At 41.3% G+C, this 19,004-nt stretch overlaps 1 protein-coding gene across 1 annotated transcript; it reads right to left on the bottom strand.

Annotated features, from left to right (window-relative positions):
- Positions 1-449: 449 nt before the first annotated feature.
- LOC101863195 lies at positions 450-18,313 on the bottom strand. Its single transcript, XM_005101174.3, has 5 exons — positions 17,619-18,313; positions 8,266-8,444; positions 6,679-6,859; positions 6,099-6,304; positions 450-5,200 (listed from the first exon to the last, which is right to left on the bottom strand). The coding sequence occupies exons 1-5, from the start codon at positions 17,920-17,922 to the stop codon at positions 2,864-2,866; spliced, it is 3,207 nt and encodes a 1,068-aa protein (XP_005101231.1). The 5' UTR covers positions 17,923-18,313; the 3' UTR covers positions 450-2,863.
- Positions 18,314-19,004: the final 691 nt, after the last annotated feature.

Genomic DNA, 19,004 nt, shown 5'->3' with positions numbered 1-19,004 from the left:
GAGGAAAATGTCGATAGGATGAGGAAAGAAAAAGAAGCTGTTCCAATCCCCCTATGTTGTTTTGGTACATTATGAGTATGACATTGATAAATCAGCCCATTTGCAAATCTAATGTGCTTAAGAACATGTTAATATCCCCTTTGGGAATGGCCTAAAGACACTTCAGTCAGTAGCACAGCACTGCCACTAGCCAGATTAAGGGTGAAAAGAGGCTATCGTGCCACTAGCCCATCATGCCGGACTTGGCCCTCAAAAAGTTTGTTTCCTAAAAAAACGCGTTTGTTTTCAGGCGAATGGTGGGGCCAAACACCCCCGACCCACCAGATCCCATCCGCAATGGGCCCCCCGTATAAAGTAAAGTAAAGAACATTTTTTGAGACACAATCATTTATAAAAATTGTCAGTGACATCAATCAAAGAATTGTCCGTGATATCGATATGAATCATAAAAATTGTCATAGTGAATACAATAGGGACGGATAGGAGAAAGATGCAAAATTACAGGGAAAAGGGTAGGTTCAGATTAAGATTAGAGATAAAAAAATCACCACACACAGCTGCTGATAAGCCCTTCAAGGAGGGTTTCACCTTCACTTACATATCTGAGACATATACATTGGGTATTTGTAAATGGGGTGGCCCCACCAAGAAAACATCTGTCAAGAGTGTTACAAACAAGGTGTAATGTTAACAGCTCAGTCTCACGATTCTTCACTGTAACATCTCAAAACAGTAGTCGATTTGAAAGTTCTGAGGCCATGATTTAATTCCTACAAACATATCCTAATCAATTAAGCTGGCACCCTCCTTAGCCCAGGTCCCTTCTATACATAATGAAAACTTGGTATTATAGTCCTGTTGCCGGTAAACTCAGTCAAAACTGCTTTAATGAACACGTATCCCAGACAATCACCTGTATGAATGACCACTTCCCAATTGTCCCCTTACATTTTTTCTATATCATAATATAACACTATCCAAGAGGACCACCTGTGTAAGATAACCACTTTTCTCCTCAATAATTAGTGGTTGTCTTAAACAGGTTCGGCTACACATGCACTTCCCACTGGCACAAAAAGTCAAAAGCCACACCCACAAAAGAACAGATGCTCACATACAACGAAAAGCCTAGAAATGGTTGTATAGAAATGACAGTGAAACCCCTCAAGAAGTGCCTGATGAAGGACATGGAACACCAAAGCCATGTGCAGTTAAAAAGTGTAAAGCAAGCATCCATCCAGAACATTTTCTCAACAAAACAATTTAAAAGTTTCCGGGTTTTTTATCAGAAAACAGCATTCACACTCTCGCTTGAAAGCTCAAAGAACCACAATAACATTTTGACACTGCAACTGTTTGTTATGGAGCAATATTTGACCGTACCAGGCTTGCTAGCTTTTTCAAAACCCAATGTGGAACACCCAATGTTATAGAACTTCAGTTGGCCTGACAATGGAGAGAATTACATCAAGTGGGGCTGCTTTTGGTGCAGTGTATGTGATATAGCTCTCAAATTCTTGACTGCCGAATCCAAAACAGTCCCAGGAAACTAGGGACAGAAATCACAATGCATTTTCAGTAAGTCGACATGGAGTCCTGAGTGAAGTAACAGATGTCCCCAAACTTGTTAAATTAATTCATAGAGCAAGCCATGCAAGAAATAGTTCCCACTATACTTCAAGGCAAGAAAAAGTGCATGCTAAACCCCCACATAGTGAGGAATTCTAACACGAACAACAAAACTGTGAAAGGCTGCTAGTGTCTACAATCCTACAGTGTGAGATTTACCTGCTGACTTTTCATAGAGCAAGCCAAATTTTCAGTGAATGAGTAACACGCTACACAATTTACAACGTCTAAAAATGTTTTCTTAAAACGTATGCATTTTGACACCCTAAAGATTGCTGAGATGGATACAACATCACAGGAGAAAGACCGAGATGCTCAATAAAAATTCTCCCCACTCACTTCTCCCAGTTGCAACAACCTAACCACTATATGACAGACACCGGCATTCACAACACCACTATAGGACAATTGAAGCAAAGGTCAAAGATCTCCAAGTTATCCAGAGTCAATAGTGCCAGTTAGGTGATTGAAAATTAATTACAAAACGACAGCCATAGAGGCAAGAATGTTTCACGTGTTTCAAAGAATAAATTAGAGGAAATGACATATTGAACAAAAGGGCAGATAAGTTACATTCACAAAATATACATGTGCTAAAAGCTGCCTGGTCATCTACCTTCAAAACTGTAAAGAGTGTAGCTTACATTTCCCTATGGTCAGGCTAAAATCCTTAAATTCTTTTTAAAATTTTACAATAGTCACCAAAAAAAAATAGAAATCAACAAATTAAAGCTTTCATTCTATTGAAAATAAGATACTCTTACAGTATGATTAAAAAATAGCATTTGTAAACAACTTTCAGACACATGAAACTGTACCTCATTTCACCTAACTCATATACAGCTAACCTATCGAACTGAACAGAAGACTACATTTTTGTCTTTTCTTAAGAACATAAAAGGAGGATATTGCACTTTTGAAAATTGATGAAAACTGCTTTAAAGCACCTAATCATTAAAATTAGAAAGTATAGCATAAAATTGTATTTCTAAATAAGAAAAGCGTATAAAAACCCTTGTATCTTAAACAGGTTTCATTAAAACTAAAAAAGGCAAAGCAATAGCAATGCATTCATTAACCATTTGCATATTTTCCATATGGTGTTTATATATTATATTACATTGCAAGAACTTCTAAAAATACAACATTGTTTAAAGGTTGCCTTTTAAAAATGGATCCATCTATGTGCCATAGATGTCTTGGTCATGAATTTTTTTTAATGGAGTAAGAGAGGTCAACAATCAGCTTCAACATGCCTTCGTTTCTTCAAGCTCGGACTTGGTAAAAACTCATCACTTTTTCTTTTCTTTCCGGCAGACTTGTGGTTAAAAAGTCTGTGATTTTCAGGGAAAAACGCCTTTTTGGCGGCCTTCCGGGCACGGCTCAAGGTGAATCGGGTTTTCTGAAGGAAACCTTTGCGGTGTTTTGTTGCCTTCCCGGCAGGCCCCTCCTCCAGCATACTGTGATGACCGGCCGGGTCCCGGCCAAGGACAGCTGCACTGAGAAGGCTGTCTTCGGCTGACAGGGCAGACAACGTGGTCAGGTCCCCGTCATCCAAAGTCGAGGCGTCCACAGTAACGTCGGCAAGATGGCTGACCGTCACGTCGGGAAGATGTACCAGGCTCAGGTCGCCCAGCCTCGACGTCGACATGGACGAGTTCTTTGCCGACGTCGACGACACTTTGGCGGCCCGCTGCAGCTCCGTCTCTAGCTTGCCGGTGGACACAGATGTTCGCTTGTTATCCGAGCCTTTCTTGCTTCCGTGGTGGAAAATGTTGTCCAAGCCCAGTTTGGACGCCCTCAGAAAATTTCCCCACCGCTTGGAGCCGCTTTTGCGAATGGGCCCTGTCTTGTTGAGCTGTTTCAGTGGCTCCGATGGATTGACGGAGGGCATAGTTGTCGGGTCAGGATCATCGACAACCATGAAGTTGTCGTCCTTTGAGCGCAGGGTCGAAGAACAGTCAGAGTCCAGCTTGTTTGATGTCAAGATGGGATAGTAATGCGTAGATATATCTTTGACGGAACCTGCAGGGTGCCCAACAGCCCTCTTTTCTGTCAATAGGAGGCTCATGTCTGGGGTGAGCCCTGTGCATGACACGGAGCTCACAGCATCTTTCTTGTTTTTAGGCGTTACTTCGTTCATGCTCTTTGACATGTTCAACACCTGCTTCGGTGGGGACTGAAATTTACTGGAGCCCTCGGCTGTGATGCGCGAACCACTGGTGCACGTAGAAGCATTTTTACTTGTCACTTTCTGTGAGCTTTTTAGCGACAATGAGGTTCTGGTCAGAGGTGAGGAGACCCCTGTTGACTTCTGAGGGTTCAAGGGCACTTTGAACAGAGGAGATGAGGCTGCAGTACTTCGGCTCTTTGTCCCAGCCGCCTGTTTTAAAATGTTGACCTTCTTCCCTGGCCTGACAACCAGTTTTCTTTTCGCACTACGTGAGATCTGATGCCTGCGACTGCGAGATGAAGACAGTTTAGCTGGGGCACTGAGAGGAGTGCGGGGTCTTTCCTCTACTGAGGTCTCAGGAGACTCCAGGCTCTCGTCTGACGCTAGAGAAAAAGCCAAATCTGTGACATCCGCTGAACTATGAAGAGAGTTCTCTCCGTCACTCTCACCTCCCCCCACAGCCTTTTCCTCACTGGAGCATGGAGTAGAAGGTGGAGGCTGTGGAATTGAGTCTTCATCATCTTCCGAGTCGGAATCTTTTTCAATTTCGACGTCTTCATCAAAACCGCCCATGTGCTCATCCACAATTAGGCGACTCATCACATTTTTGTGTGCAGAGAAAGAGCTGTCATATTTGTGAGAAGCTTTGCCCCGTTTGAGATCCTTCAAGATCTCTCTGTCACCAGGGATACCCGAGGTCACCTTGCTGTCCACCAGACGTGTGAAAACAGAATCGTCTCCCCTGCGAAAACGTTCGGGCCCGTGGGAAGTGTCCATCCTGCTGACGGGTGGGTGAGACGATGGATGCATCTTCTTCATCATAGAAGTCTCGTGTCTCAAGGAGCTAGCGTTGTGGGACATGTTCCCACTTTCTGACTTCCTCAAGGAGTGTCGCAAGTTCCACGGTTTGTCCTCGGGGATGAACTGAATACTGTCATTGACACTCTCGTTGCCCGGGTTGTACGAAGCTCTCTGCCCTCCATATGATCTTTTGGTCACAGTGCTGCCCCCTTGAGGATCTTGCTCGTCCAATCCTTGAATCATGGAGTCATCTGTGATCCGCAAGTGGCTGTCGCTCAAGCTGCAGTTGGCATTTCGGTTGTGATGTTTGCCCATGGCGTCTGTCTCTGCCGGAGTCTTGGTCGTTGCGAGGGTCTTGATCTGAGATGTTGTCGGCAGTGAAGAGAATTTGTTGATTTGACTGGGCGTAATTTCTCCCCCCGAAAGCAGCTCCTGTCTCTTCCGTTTGAGTAGCGTCAGTTTGGAGGGTCCCAATGGGTCAACGAGCACAACCACGCAGGAAGTGTTGTCAGCCTTCAGGGCTTTTGATCGCCACTTGTTCAGTGCTCTGGCCACTAGACGCTCGGCCGGGTTACTCCAAAAGCTGACAGCAACATTCTGAAAATACAAAGTACAATTCTATAACTACATGATGTGAGCAAACAATGAGATATTTACCCATGCGACAAGACAGTGAGATTCTCCGTACAAATTTCTAATCAGTAAGAACAAATTATAGCATCAAGAAAGACAGTTGTGATAGCCAAAGAAAAATGGAATCCAACTTAAGAGTGATTGCACTTTTTCATTTGCACAATCAATAGTGGTACTGTTGAATTCACACAAGCTGACTGCTGAAAAACTTCTTTTTCAAAGTGACAAAGATAATATATATATATATATATTTTCAGCACTTTCCTTCCTTTTAAGAGAAAAACAAAATAAAAGTTTAAAAAATAAGGAAAAAAAACTATGAAACTCAACACCAGGTGACACATGCTTGAAAAGGTTATGACACACTTCTGTGCCCTGTGCATGTTCACTGAGCCCTGATAAACAAACACACACATGTACTTACAAACACACACAAATATGCTAGTGGTGATAATAGAAAATGGTGATCCTTATCATTCTTATCTAACACACTATGTGGAACCACCTCATTCTATTTCCTTTCATAATGTACAAGAAGCCAAGCTTCAAAGACATTCTATTCAATAATAAAATGAAAACTATCAAAATAAAACATTGAGAATAACTTTCTCCACTATATGACTGAATATCTGCACTGACAAATTTTAAAACTGCAAAAACCAGATGGTCAAACCTGCCTTAACAGCTACATGTCTTCGACAATCATCCGAAGAAGCGATCTCTTCTCACTTCTCCCTCTGCATTTTTTCTGCAATATATAATGAAACTGTCCAGGGCAACCACTTTTCTCCTTGACAATGGGAAGCTGTCTAGGATAATTTCAACAATAAAATGTTTAAAACATCTTTTTTAAAGCACTTACAGGGTCGTTGATTATTCTCTGCTCAAACTGTGTCTCCAAGTCCATCACCATGTTGACCGTTTCCTCCGGAGTGAGCATGTTCCAGAGGCCGTCCGAGGCCAGAATGAGGCAGCGATGTTTGGTCGGGTCCAGGCGGAGCACGGCCACATCAGGATCAGGGGACACCACATACGTCTCAGTGTAATAATCATAGCTCCACAAGTCACCTGGGAATGTTTTGTTTTAGTTTTAATAAGAGTTTTATGGCACTTGCAGCTTGCAACACAAATAGGGTCTAGAAATGACACCACAGAGTTAACGTACAAAGAAAAGAAGGAATCCGACTGCAATAATTAACATACAACAGGCAAATCAAAGAAGACAAACAAAAAATTTGCTCACCTTTTACTAAAACGGACTACAGCTACTCTAAACGCACAAAACCCATAATGGCTCAAGGCCCCCCTAAGTTTTGTAACAAAAGGGCAACAGAAATGCCATAACTGCATCTATGATATTTGTGCACATGGTTTATGTATGTAATATGACTACAATTAAGCAAGTTTTTCCAACCTATTTTAAAAAAAAAGCCCTTACTCACCTAGCGAGCGAGCAACAGCGAGGAAAGGAATTTGGTCAATCTGTGTGCTACGGCGTATCGGGCCTTTGTGATTCGTCTTGGGTCGGCTCCACACCACACGCGGTACACCACTCTTGTTGATCACCTCACCCCCAGCATCCTCAATGCGAAGACGCTCATCTGGGTCATCAGGTTTATGCTCCTACGAAAGATTTTTTTAAAACACATTTTATAAATTCAGAGCAAATACAGTATATATTATACATTCTACAGTCGAAACTGTGTAAGACCGCCACCCATTGTCAAGGAGAAAAGTGGCATAAGACAGGTGGCCGTCTTAGGCAGTACTGATCAAAATGAAGAAAACAAACCCTTCATTTCTGAGGTCCCAACCGAAGATAGCCGCATTGTTGTTGTTATTGTTTTCGCTGGGTTTTTTCCTTCTTTTTTTTTCTTTTGTTGCTGCTTTCGTGCAAGGGTGACAATAAAACTAAATGTGTCAGACGGGGAGGACCGAGTGCTATGGTAAAACAAACACATGGGTCGCCACAACTCGGAGAACGAGCGACGCTTCTGTCTCAAGTTCATGTTGACGTCCTTTGTTACTTTGTTACAGACTGGGTAAACAGTGACCACTCATCTCACTTACGATTTGTGTATGGGTTCTGGGCGGGGCTTATAGGTTATGTGGGATCACACACTTACCTCAATGGCAGCTGAAAATTTGTTACCTATTGGTCAACAGTGGGAGGGGCCTAAGCAACATGATCAGTTGGAGGGATTACCTAACAACAAGGACAGGTGATTGAATTATGACGGCTCGCCAACAACACCAGGGGCCAAAGCACAATTTATGACAAAACGTAATGGAGTCACTAAGGTGGCTGTCTAAGACAGGTGTTATTGTTTAGTGTGATAGGGGTTGTGTGTTAAAATATGGAGGCCGCGGCCGGGCTGGACAGGTGCCCGTTTTACACAGTTAAATTATATCGAAAAAAACGCAAGGGGGGAAATGGAAAGTGGCCGTTTGTACAGGTGGCCGTCAGGGCAGGTTCCACTGTATTTAAAAATTGGAGTGCAGGGGGAAACTATTATGAAAATACAATAAATGACATAAAAAATTTTCTATACTCCCTGTGTTTTTCATTTTACAATTCATAACTTTGTAGAACTCTAAGTATAGCCAGCATGCAGTCTTCATTATCTCCATTGGATCCAAACACACCAAACTGCAACCACCAACAAAATTTTAATACAGCCAATGAGTTCCCAGCCTGTATAAATCAATACAGAGGGAAAATGTGAAGTATTGGGGTTAGTACACTAGAAGATCATCACTAGTGGTAGATCATCTAGTACTAGCAGAACAGAAACAGTGTGGTAAACTGTCAAGTGGACTAGCACCAAATTTTCACAGATTCAATTTGATAAAACGCTCAAAAAGTTGAGAAAGTATTCATATAATAATATAAGAGTCACAAAATGTGTGAGAACTGGGGGGAGGTACTATAACTTAGGATAACAGAAGAGAAAAGTGAGTGAGGCTATAATAAAAGGGTCAAAGTTCAAACGTTGAAAATTTAAGGTAAAAATGGAAACTTCCCAAACCTTTGTGACACAGATGGCCTGCACAGGAAACTGGTCAGTGGCGTAGGCATCGTTCTCCCCCAGCACCAGGCCAGAATCACCAACATGTCCTGTATAGAGTTTGCCCTGTTTGATGATTGCTACAGTGGCAGTGCTCCCCGCTGTGCTCGGCAGACCTGTCACCGTCTTGGGCCAAGTGTCTGTGATACAAATGGTCAAACGTCCATACATTGAAGGAAAACACGAATAAAAAAAAATACTGTTGCTAGCACAAAATTCAAGTCCATAGATTGAAAGTAAGGCGGTGGCCCCATAACCATAGTACTAATTTTGCTTGCATTAATGTGATGATAACCTACCAATAATGCAAACAGGTTAGTTAACATACAGGACAGGGTCAGTGGTGTCACATTCTAACCCCCTTGACCTATACATTCTTATACTAACCGTTTAACCCTTGACCCAACAGAACATATATTCGTCTAAAAAAATGAGATGTTTTCTACAAACTGGAACTTCTTTCATCAATTTAAGAACTCTTTAAATGTCTTTTTGGTTTGATGCTCACATCGGAGCCTTAAAAGTAGACATTTTACAATGCAAAGTAATTATAAATAATAAACGTAACAAAATATAAACAAAAAACACATCATTGCCCGAAGTCATTGTACAGTTGTCGGCTTTGGCTAGTTTCTTTTTAGATGAAAATTATACTGAATCATGTATTAATTGAATATGCACCGTTCATAAAAACATTACTATCTATGGTCAGGCCACAGGATGGCGTCAAAGCTAAATAAATAATTTAATTATGTTTTCCTTATTGCACAGTATACTTGAGAGCAGTAAGAATTGTAACCACAAAATGAGAAAAATCACTTGGGATAGGAAGAAATGAAGAAAGTAAAGAGAAATGGAAAAAGAGCTGCTGGGAAAAGCAAGCTGTAAGGCAAATTCAAATATGAATGATGGTGATCCAAGACAATCAAAGAAAACAAAACAGACAGGACTGAACGCTGTCTCCAGTGCAGTACATGAAGAAGATGTATAAAATGACAACAGACTGTGCAGTGTTTTAATTATTAAAAGCAAAGAATTTCAGTTTGCACTCTGCCAAAAGAAAGTCATGCCAAATCAATGAAAAGCTTTTTTGCAGTCGAATCTGTGTAAGATGGAATCGCAAGGGAGCCACACAAAAAATTCCATCATAGACGTTTTCCGTCTCAGGGAGGGGAAATTTAGGGGGAGATGGAAGGAGTTGTGGCCCTGCCGGTGGGATGAAAGATCGCTTGTCCTGTTGGCAAGCAGTGGTCACAACTTCATACCTCTCACTCAAGTGCTATCCTCTGAAAATGGCATGTGTCAGTCTTACTTAATCTATAGCCACCAGTGCTTGGATTTCATAGGACCGGACCACTGTTGTAACTTATTAATTAAAACAAAAACGATTATCATTGAACATCTCCTTTGGTTCCACCCATAGCCCTACACATCAGTGTAATTAATAAGCACAGTCAATCAATGCCACCCCTCACTGCCATGTAACACACAAGGACTCGAGGAAATCGGCTGGCCGTAGGATCAGAGCGGCAGACATTGCTCAATTCGATTTCACACCTCTGGCCTCTGACTATCCATGTCTCCGTGCATGTGCATCACTCGAGCACTTTCATTGGCACTCTTGAGATTTCATACACCTACACTACCCTGACCATCTGCACTGCTAAGGGCTCACATGGCTGGGGTAACATGATCAACCCCCAAATTGTACCCCTACTCCCATTCCTCGCCTGACGGTATGGTGTAAAGTTTAGAGCCTGCGGAACCAACCTTGAGTTTCGTTTCATATCAGGGCTGAGTGAGCAAAGCACTTTCCGTCCTAAACGGGTAAAAACCCTCAGAAGGAAGCGGGGGGTTTTCCCGTTTCCGTGTCTGGCAGATTTCCTTTATTTATTATTAAAGAGTTTATCAAGGGTTGGGCAGGGGGCGGGGAGATTCCATTAAGGCAGGTTTCCGTCTTACACACTCACAAAGTTCCGTTAAGGCAGGTTCGACTGCATTATAATATATATACAGTCGAACCTGTGTAAGACGGAATCGCAAGGGAGCGGGGGGGAAATTCCGTCTTGGACAGGGGAATTTAGGGGGGGGGGGGTCAAAGGCCCAGCCGGTGGGATCAAGGATCGCTTGTCCGATCGGCAAGCAGTGGTCAAAACTTCAAACCTCTCAATTGCTATCCTGTCTGATAATGACATGCGTCAGTTTTACCTATCCAATTACCACCAGTGCTTGCTTTTCGTAGGACCACTGTTTGACCTATTAAAAACAGAAAAGTTTGAACATCTCCATTGCTTCCACCCTTAGCCCCACCCCTCATTGCCATCATTGTAACAACGATTCGAGGAACGCTTTTCTCGGCTGGCATTGGTCAGTCTAATTTCACACCTCTGGCTTCTGGCTGCTCAGGAAAGTTTCCGTAGCGGCTCGCTACTCGAGCACTCTCACGGGCAGTTGTGAGATTCCACACCCATACTACACTAACCATCTGCATCGCTCAGGGCTCACATGATGGGGTAACATCTACCCCCTAATTGCACCCCTACTCCCCTTACTCGTCCAGCGGCATGGCCATTGCGTTAAGTTTATAGCCGACAGAACTAAACTTGCGAGTTTTGTTTCAAATCAGGACTGAGCGGGCAAAGCATTTTCCGTCTTAGACAGGTGAAACCGTCGGAAGGGAGCGGATTTTTCTTTCCGTTTCCGCGTTGGACAGGTTTCCGTTTTATACAGATAATTAAAGAGGAATATATCAAGGGGGGAACGAGGAGATTCCATTAAGACAGGTTTCCGTTTTATACAGGTTTCCGTTAAGGCAGGTTCGACTGTATATATATATATATATATCCACCCATAAACAGGTTGTTTTTTTTAATGGTACTTCAAGATCCAGCTGTTCAGTCTGATTTCAGTGAAATAAAAATTAACCAGATAGTTTTTCTGCATGCTGTCACAACTGTGTGGGCAATGAAAATTCATTGATTGTAGAATTTGTAGTTACTATTTCACCCCTTCTAAGAATTTAAAAAGTTGCAAGTTAACCAGTCCGGAAAAAAGTGTGTAAGCCTACAGTGACATGAAATTGTTTCAAGAGTGTCAATGATCCCGTTACATGATTCATCTGTGAGTGTTACCACTTTCAAGAACCCTAAAAAGGTAGTTTAAATGAATAACAGAATTTCAAATAGCATTCACATCCAAATTGCAATTAGGCCCTTTATGTATTGAAGAGCCTGTGGTACCAGGGAAATTATATTTCACCACATTATTAAATGCTGAAAATATGCGAGAACAAGGTATGCAAACCAAGCAAGAAAAGGCCATCAAAACCTATTTCATTTTCAGAAAGTAGAATGTAGGAAAAAGCTCACTTGTGAAGGAGTTGAAATACAGATGTTCAGTGACATTTTAAAAGACCGAAATAGCATTATAATAGCAACTCAAATTACAGTCAATTAAATCTGACGCAACATCACAGACAAACTCGCGGCCAATTTAATTTAATTGGCCACCAACACTAGGAGAGTTAAACATGCTGCGCCAACCTTAAGGATAATCATTTTAGCATGCTATGTGAATCACAAATAACAGTAGACATTGCAAACTGGCTTTTTGTTGATGAATACTAACGCAAAGGTGCACCAAACCAGTATATTTCATCACGACAAGCTCTTGCTGGAACCTTAAGTTTATTGTTTCTCGCTCAGCTACATCTTCTCGAGACAGTGGTTTCACATTTAATTGAAAGTCTCAAAATAGAAGTAGAAAAGGCTCTCAGTAGTCTGGTTACTTTTGTTTGTTTTGTTTGTTTAGTATAGGGTTTTACGGCGCTTGCAACTGCATAAGGTCATATGAGCGCGCGGGACACACCTAATACTTTTTCGTTGGTAGGATATTTTGAATTTTGCCCGGGTGGCGGCCGAAGCCTACTCTTATCGATTTTAGACCACCAAGGGATCTTAAACGTGCGCAACTTGCACACGTGCCCTCCAAGATTTTTCACCCTTGTCCGAGAAGGCTAGGTGTAGATCTTTCCTACCAGAAGATCAGGGGTGTGGCAGAAAGACAGCAGTTAGGAGGAGCCAAGGAGTAGAAGTAGAAAGGCTGCAGAAAGAGTCAGGAGCCCAGAGGAGGGGGCAAAGGAGGTGAGGGGGTGGGGGCAGAAAGTGGAAATGAAAGCAGACAACAGAACATTGTTAGAGATCAGGAAACGATGTGAAAGGAGACAATTTTAGAGAAGAAAATGTTTTTGTCGCTACCCGGAATCGAACCCGGGACCTTTGAATGAGAGGCCAACACCTTAACCTCTAGGCCACAAAAGCCCCCCTGGTTACTTTACTATTCGTTTTGGGTCAATTATCAATAAAACAAGATATTAATGTCCCACTGAAACTGCTAAAAAATGCAAATCTAATACATTTTTTTTTAAATATAGGTAAATATTTACTTTCACACATGCACACAGATGCACTGCTTCCAAAGACGGTACATAACAAGATGGTCCACTCAGCCAAAAAAGTGTCAGCGGAAGTCCGCGCAATGGCTCAGATGGCGCTGCAGTCTTTGTCTTGAAGCTCTCTTTCGTTTCTCCAAAGAAGAATAGGAATAGCACCCACTTGCGAGCGCAGATCGACAGCTGTTAATCAGCTGTTCGGGTTCGTTCAGTGCGGAGTTTTAGGGTTTTTTAAATTTTAATGACCTCTCGCCTCTCATTCTAAAGTCAAATTAAACGAAGAAAACAGTCACCTCCTCCGGAAGAGGGTTTTTTTTTGTCAGCGTAACCATTTTATAAAAGTGTTCTTCCGAAATTTGAATTCTTATTTATTCAAAAACTTGTTAGTCTCCCTTTTTTTTTCACACAAGTAGGGTAACTCTGTTCGCAAATGGTGCACATTTGCAAATGGTGCACATTTGCGAAGAGGGCGCCACTGAATTTTGAGGACACTTTTTTAATTGGCTCACCTTCTATTACGTATACTCTTTGCTGCTTCTAAACAGAGGTATTTTTGTCTTCAGAACACACAATTGTTATTTGTGAACAAGCATCACAATGTATAGTCATCTAGCAACTAAAACAATGGCAAATTGGCTGTTTTCAAGAAAACCTAAAATCTAAAATTTGCAAAACTTATCAAATTAGAGTAAGGGAAATACAGAGAGGGTGGGGGGAACATATCCCCCTGAAATCCCCCAGCATGAGATAGATGGTAGGGAAAGTGATTCTTTTACTCATCATACTTTCACTACCGTCTCATGCTCAGGTTTTGTAACGCCCTAAAAAATTATTATTCATTTTTATCTGTGTTACACAAATATTTACTTATGTGTTCATTGCAAATTTAGAGTTTTTTAAAAATATACTTGATGGTTTCTATTCGAACTACAGTATAACCCGGAGATGTTGAACACAGATTACTCGAAATCATGCATCTGTCAAACTGAGCATGCGGTCCCGTTTTTTCTTCTTTATCTTTGTAAGAAAATTATGCGAAGCTCGAACACAAACATGAAATCGTCAAACTAATTACTTATTATGCCGACGTAAAGGTCAAGTCTAAAGTCAGTGTCCTTTGAGGTGCACTTGAGACAAAATAATAATTTTTTTTTTTAATACAGAAAAAGGCAAGGTCAGTAAAATACCACCTTCCCCCCTTCACAGAAGCAGGTAGCTGTGCTATTTTTAACGCTCTCCTCGACATGCGAGCCCTCTGCGTGTGCCTAGGTCCTAAGCCCTACAAGCCTTTGGAGCCGGTGAGGGGAAGGGTTGTGAATCCAACGATCGGCAGCCCCACCTCTCTTCGAAAAAGGTCTTCACGCTTTTTTGCATCTCTCAAGATTTATTGCTCCATTCCAGTAGTGTAAATATAGTAGGCCAAAGACTTTCAGTTGATGTTAAGGCACCGATCATTCCTTTCATCGAAAGGGGGCTCAGCTAGTACTGTGTATATCAAACTAGCCTAATTGTGTTGTATTTCCATGCTCTGGGCTAATCACCCCCCCCCCCCCCCCCCCATTTTCGGGTTTCCCCCCAATACATTCTGCATTGAGATTTGAAATTTTCTTGAAACTAATTGATTTGAGAGTTTTAGGCTCGTCATATTGTGGTCTTCAGCAAAAATTATTGCAGTCTGACCCCCAAAGCAATGCATACCTGTCTGCAGGAGTGAAAATACAACTTTTACCGTGAAATAGAATACACCCTACTGTGGTGCTGTAAAAAACTGGATGGCGCAACTTGTCCTCTCTTTAACTGGTGAATCAATCAATTTCACCCATACTTTGCACAACAGTTTGTATTAATTTGTCTTAACTTAATCAAAGTTAATCATAATATTTTTCCGTAAGATTGAGGCTAAACTAAACAACTTTTCTTCATAAATTTATATTTTAAACACTTAACTGTAAATCTCCGGCAAGCGTAAAATGGGATTGTTCACAGCACTTCCCGCTTCTCAAGCACATTTTGCATACAATACGCAGGCTATTTTAATGGCCTACATCACAACTCACCAAAGACACTTTTTAGTTTTAAAGACATGAAGTTACAGCGAGCACCTAGCATACCTCTGTGGTTGGCCCAAATATAGATCAACGTATTTCCACCATCTCTTTTTGTCGTCTTCGGGGGTTCCCCATGACTCTTGGGTTTCCCTTGCCAGTGACTGTTGACTAGATCTTGCCATGTTTGTTTGTTTTTTTAAATATTAATTTGTGTAAATGTGTTATAGACAATCTCAACAATTCTCGTTGCATAAATTTACCTTCTCCTCAAAGTTGTACACACACACACACACATCTATATTTGGGCCAATCACAGAGGTGTGCTAGGTGCCCGTTGTATCTTCATGTATTGTGTTTTAAAGGCAAAACTTGATACAAGTAATTCAATTTTATAGTGAACACTTTTATGCACTAAAGATAAGATTAGTTAGACTAAAGTTTCTCCAGATGCGTTCAATTCGCATAATTTGCCATTTTTTTTAGGCTGGCTCTATTTCTCCGAACGTTCGGGAAAATAAACTTGAACTCTATTTCTCCTAACCGTTTCCGTTCTCGAGTTTTGTTGATAATTATAAGCGAATGGAGTGCAAATGGGTTTGAGTGTGTGTGAGTGTGTCTGTAAGGTGAGAACGGGGGAGGGGGGGAGGCGAAGAGGGATTTTTTTTTTACATGAAGGATTTTAGTTTTTACTGGGTGACTGCCAAGGTTGAGCAGTCTTGTTTTCTCGCAGTACCTTTTGAAGGTATTTTCAAATGAACTATAGTGCGGGAACGTTGCCCCAACTACAACTGAAGTATCTGAATGTTCAGACATTTAAAAATCTCTCCCTCTAAAAATTGAATTCGATGCAAAAAATGTTGCTTCCCAGTTCTCACAGAATGAAAGGATGACGCCTAAATCTAGCAAAATTTTTTTTAAATCTCGAGATCGGAAACCGTTAGGAGAAATAGAGTTCAACTTTATTTTCCCGAACTTTCGGAGGAATAGTCACATCGGTTTTTTTTAAATGACAGACTTGCTTCTAAGTGCAACATCGTTCCAGCTGTAACTGTAAACTTGACCTAGAATCGATATTTTTTATCAAGACAAATTGATACAAGTCATTATATTTTGCAACGGTAGTGTCAATTGCCATCGAGTGACGCCATGGCAATTGACAAAAATTGACAGCAGTGTCAATTGCCACCGAGTAAATTGGAGCTCTTTTGCGCTGGTGAGTAGATCTAGCCTATTGTGCTCGAGAGCTCGGTGTTGTGCGTTCGCCTCTCTGTCCCTCTGTGTGTGTGTGTGTGTTTTCCTGACCCCCGTCCCCCCGATTTATGTGCCCCGATATAAAATGAATTTCTGCTTGAGTTTGCGTTTGTGACCTTCTACTTCTAGAATTGCCTGTTTTGGTTCTATACCTAAAGTGTAAGCTAAGGCTATCCTAGATCTAGGCATACGTCTCATTGAAAACACGCAAAGTTGGTACTGTAGCTCTAGACTAGATGCTTCGTCCAATGAAATTAGTAGAGAACAAATTGGCCCAACAGACACACATTAATGAATAGAAAGCTATTTTTTAAAGATAGTGTGTTGTTTTCAGACTTGACACCGCTTCACTCGGTGGCAATTGACACTACCGTCAATTTTTGTCAATTGCCACCACATCACTCGGTGGCAATTGACGCCACCTTTTGCAAAAGCTGAAGACATTTAAAGTTCGATAGTTTAGGTTAGGAAATATTTGACAATAATTTTCGCAACGAATTTCCGCACTATACTACTATACTATACTGTACTAGATCTAGATCTAGAATCTATTTGATTGCTGCTACTACTACTGCTACTACAGCTACTACTTCTACAAGATCTACTAGATCTAGATCTGCTACTACTAAAACTAAAACGGCTAAATCTAGATCTAGATTCTAGATCTAGATCTAGATCTAGTTCAGCTAGGATTGGGAGGCCCTAGAGCTGGAACTGGCACTGGGGCAACCTAAAGAAACGGACGTCACCTCCTAGACAGAAAGAGTGCACAGCAGACTAGATTTCTAGATCTAGAATCTCGACCTAGAATCCAGCTAATACATCGGGGATACAAGTTCAGCATTAGGCAGACAACCCTCCACAATCCGTTATAAAAATAGACATGACACTGAAATCGAAGGTGCATTTCTCAACATGTACCAGCAAGTCGAAAACTGAAATCAGGCTTCGCGGAGAGGCGAAGCAAACAGGGAGAGACAAGCAACACCCATCGAAAGTAGGTCAGTGGCTTTCGCCGTTGGGGGCAGGAAGGGCAAAGGGTGTACTGAATCCTGTTTGACAGTGCGAACCATCAATCTCTGTCGGGCCAAATATCAACGCCATTGTTTTATAAAAATAACAAATTATATCTCTTAGTAACAGAAAACCCCTTTAAAAATGTTTCAGACATTAAAAATCACACTGACCCTCGTAGGTCACCCACATGGGCAGTCAAAACAAAGCCAGTCAGTGTTGTTCGCGGCGCGCGGCCGCGGGCAGTCGTCTGAATTTGAAAATCAAAGACACCTGCACACGTCTGAACTGATGCATGAAAATAAGACTTTTAAATTTGTGCTTAGGTCATATACAGTCCCCAAACAGTATATGGAATATATTTGATAAAACTGCCGCCTTGCTTGCGTCTTATTTAGGTTTTACTTCTAATCTGTAGAAACTGAGATAAAGAAATGATTGAAAATGAAAAAGGGAAAGACCAGTGGCTAGCGGTCTCGAACAGCGAACTGACAGACAAAACACGTAGGCTACTTCACAGTATGCATTTGGATTATTAAAAAAACACTCACCCAAAACATTCCACATCGCATTATGTGTATCCAAAAATCCTTTCCGAATCGCCGACAAAACTTGCTCGTCGTCATCTGTCCAAAATCCATCATATTTGGTGATTTCATTCAGAAGATTGTCTCTGCAGAATGCTGAGGCTTCGGGTCCACCGTGACCATCAAAGATACCGAAATAAGCAAATTCATAATCATCTGTATCCTTTTTCAGAAACTTGATCACATGATTGTCTTCCATATATTTCCTTGCACCTTGATCACAATTTCCTGAAACCCGAAGGTTTACTCCTATCCGGTGGCTAGTCATTTTGTTTACAGCCACTGGGCTTCGTACTACCTAATGGCCGACATGAAGGCATCGTATTCAACGGAATATCCTTTCGCATTTCATTGGCTTATTTTTGAGAGCCCCATTTTAACCACAGCGGTGATTGGCTGTTGTTCGAAGAAGCAGAACAATGACGTCAAAAAGTATGACCGGGTGCGTCTTACGTACGAAATAATTTTAGCTGACTGACTCCTATTTTCTAGAACCACATCAGCCTAAAAATTAAGCCAAATAAGATAAAAGTGCTGACTTGATCGTAACACTTGCTTGTCTGAAAAACTCAACGAGTTTATGCATATCCTCTGTCTTTTTAACGTACATGGAGAGCATTTTTTTTCAAGATCTCTGCTTCTTGGTTCGGCCAACTTCTGGATTCTGTCGTAGGGCCTTACTGAAACTGAAAGTGAGCGTGCTTGATCTCATTAAAAAAACAAACAACAACAACAATAACAACAAAACAAGTAGATATGTACCCTATTTGTCATACCATAAGCAAAGGTGAGAAGATAAAGTTTGAATATTTAGATTAGGCCTACACCTGATGTGAAATGCACCCACAACACAAATTTTGACAATTAATTTTTTAAAAATATTGCTTTTACTTATATACCTCTGCTAAAGTATACATGTATAGGCTGTTTCCATAAAATTCATTCAAACACAGTCCTAAAAAAGAGCATGTCGATGACAAAAATACGAGTATTTTTTAAAGATAGTCTATTAAATTATTATGTGGTCAGCCCTTCTTTACAGTTGTGAATGCTGGAAGACTAATCTTTGACTTAACTTAAGATTATCTGGATTCTATGAATAAACTAGAGACCACTGAAAAACAGTTTCATTGAAGACGGTTGAGAATTATAAGCAGCAATCTGAAGTGTACTACGTTTGTAGAACAGATGTTTTGTCTTGTTCCACCGACATATGGATCTAGATCTACATCTCGTACATCGGCCTATAATACATTATACAGGCTACATAATTTGTAGGTAAACGCATTATTGTACTAAATATACATGTGTATATATCATCTCTCTCTCTCTCTCTCTCTCTCTCTCTCT

The sequence above is a fragment of the Aplysia californica genome, unplaced genomic scaffold (genome assembly GCF_000002075.1).
Source record: "Aplysia californica isolate F4 #8 unplaced genomic scaffold, AplCal3.0 scaffold00272, whole genome shotgun sequence".
Lineage (NCBI taxonomy): Eukaryota > Metazoa > Mollusca > Gastropoda > Aplysiida > Aplysiidae > Aplysia > Aplysia californica.
The sequence above is the reverse complement of the archived record's forward strand: the minus strand, read 5'-3'. Positions and strand labels throughout refer to the sequence as shown.